The following is a 612-nucleotide window of genomic DNA, read 5'->3' as shown; positions in this document are numbered from 1 at the left end:
TATGCTAGTCTCTAGTACCTTTTTAAAAACTATTACTAGAAGCAGTGCCTTTAGCTGTTTTTTCTTTCCCCATCCTTACTATCGTCATTTTCCCTCTACTTCTTTTGTATGTTTGTCACTCTCTTGTGAACTGCCATTTCCGGGTGCCATGAAAGTCAAAGCAGACTTTGTGCCGTTGAGGCTAGAGAGGTGAGCAGAGTAAGCCTGATTCCCCATTTGGACATCTCTGTTGCCACCCACACCTCGGCGTTCATATGACCTTATGCAGTTATGAGTGCCGTAAAGCCCAGAAAATGTAAAGTCGCAGTTTTTCAAGGACACTCAAGCTGTGGAACTCACCAAACTTTGACGACCGTTCTCGCTGATTAAATGTTACCATCTGTGACTAACAAAAACACTGAACCAACTATGCTAATTAGGCCTAGTACGTACCTTGACCTGGATGGAACCCCTCTCCTCCACGTCATAAGGGTATCCGTCTAGCTCTAACTTTGTCGTTTCGCTGATGTGAATCTTCATCGCCTGTGAAAGCAAACAACAATAATAAGTTAATGAATACTTCCTGGACTAGTTAATTCGGAGTAATAACAACAACAATGTTAATAATAATAA

At 41.7% G+C, this 612-nt stretch overlaps 1 protein-coding gene across 1 annotated transcript in view; it reads right to left on the bottom strand.

The window, feature by feature from the left end:
• Positions 1 to 432: 432 nt before the first annotated feature.
• LOC101861837 (soluble guanylate cyclase 88E) overlaps positions 433 to 612 on the bottom strand; it is a gene marked incomplete at both ends in the record, with an annotated part of 42,317 nt that continues 42,137 nt past the window's right edge. Inside the window, 1 exon segment of the mRNA XM_035972024.1 lies at positions 433 to 522. Within this exon segment, the coding sequence (XP_035827917.1) occupies positions 433 to 522 (90 nt within the window).

The sequence above is a fragment of the Aplysia californica genome, unplaced genomic scaffold, assembly GCF_000002075.1.
Source record: "Aplysia californica isolate F4 #8 unplaced genomic scaffold, AplCal3.0 scaffold00558, whole genome shotgun sequence".
NCBI lineage: Eukaryota > Metazoa > Mollusca > Gastropoda > Aplysiida > Aplysiidae > Aplysia > Aplysia californica.
Note: the sequence above shows the minus strand (reverse complement) of the source record. Positions and strands in the feature narration are given on the sequence as shown.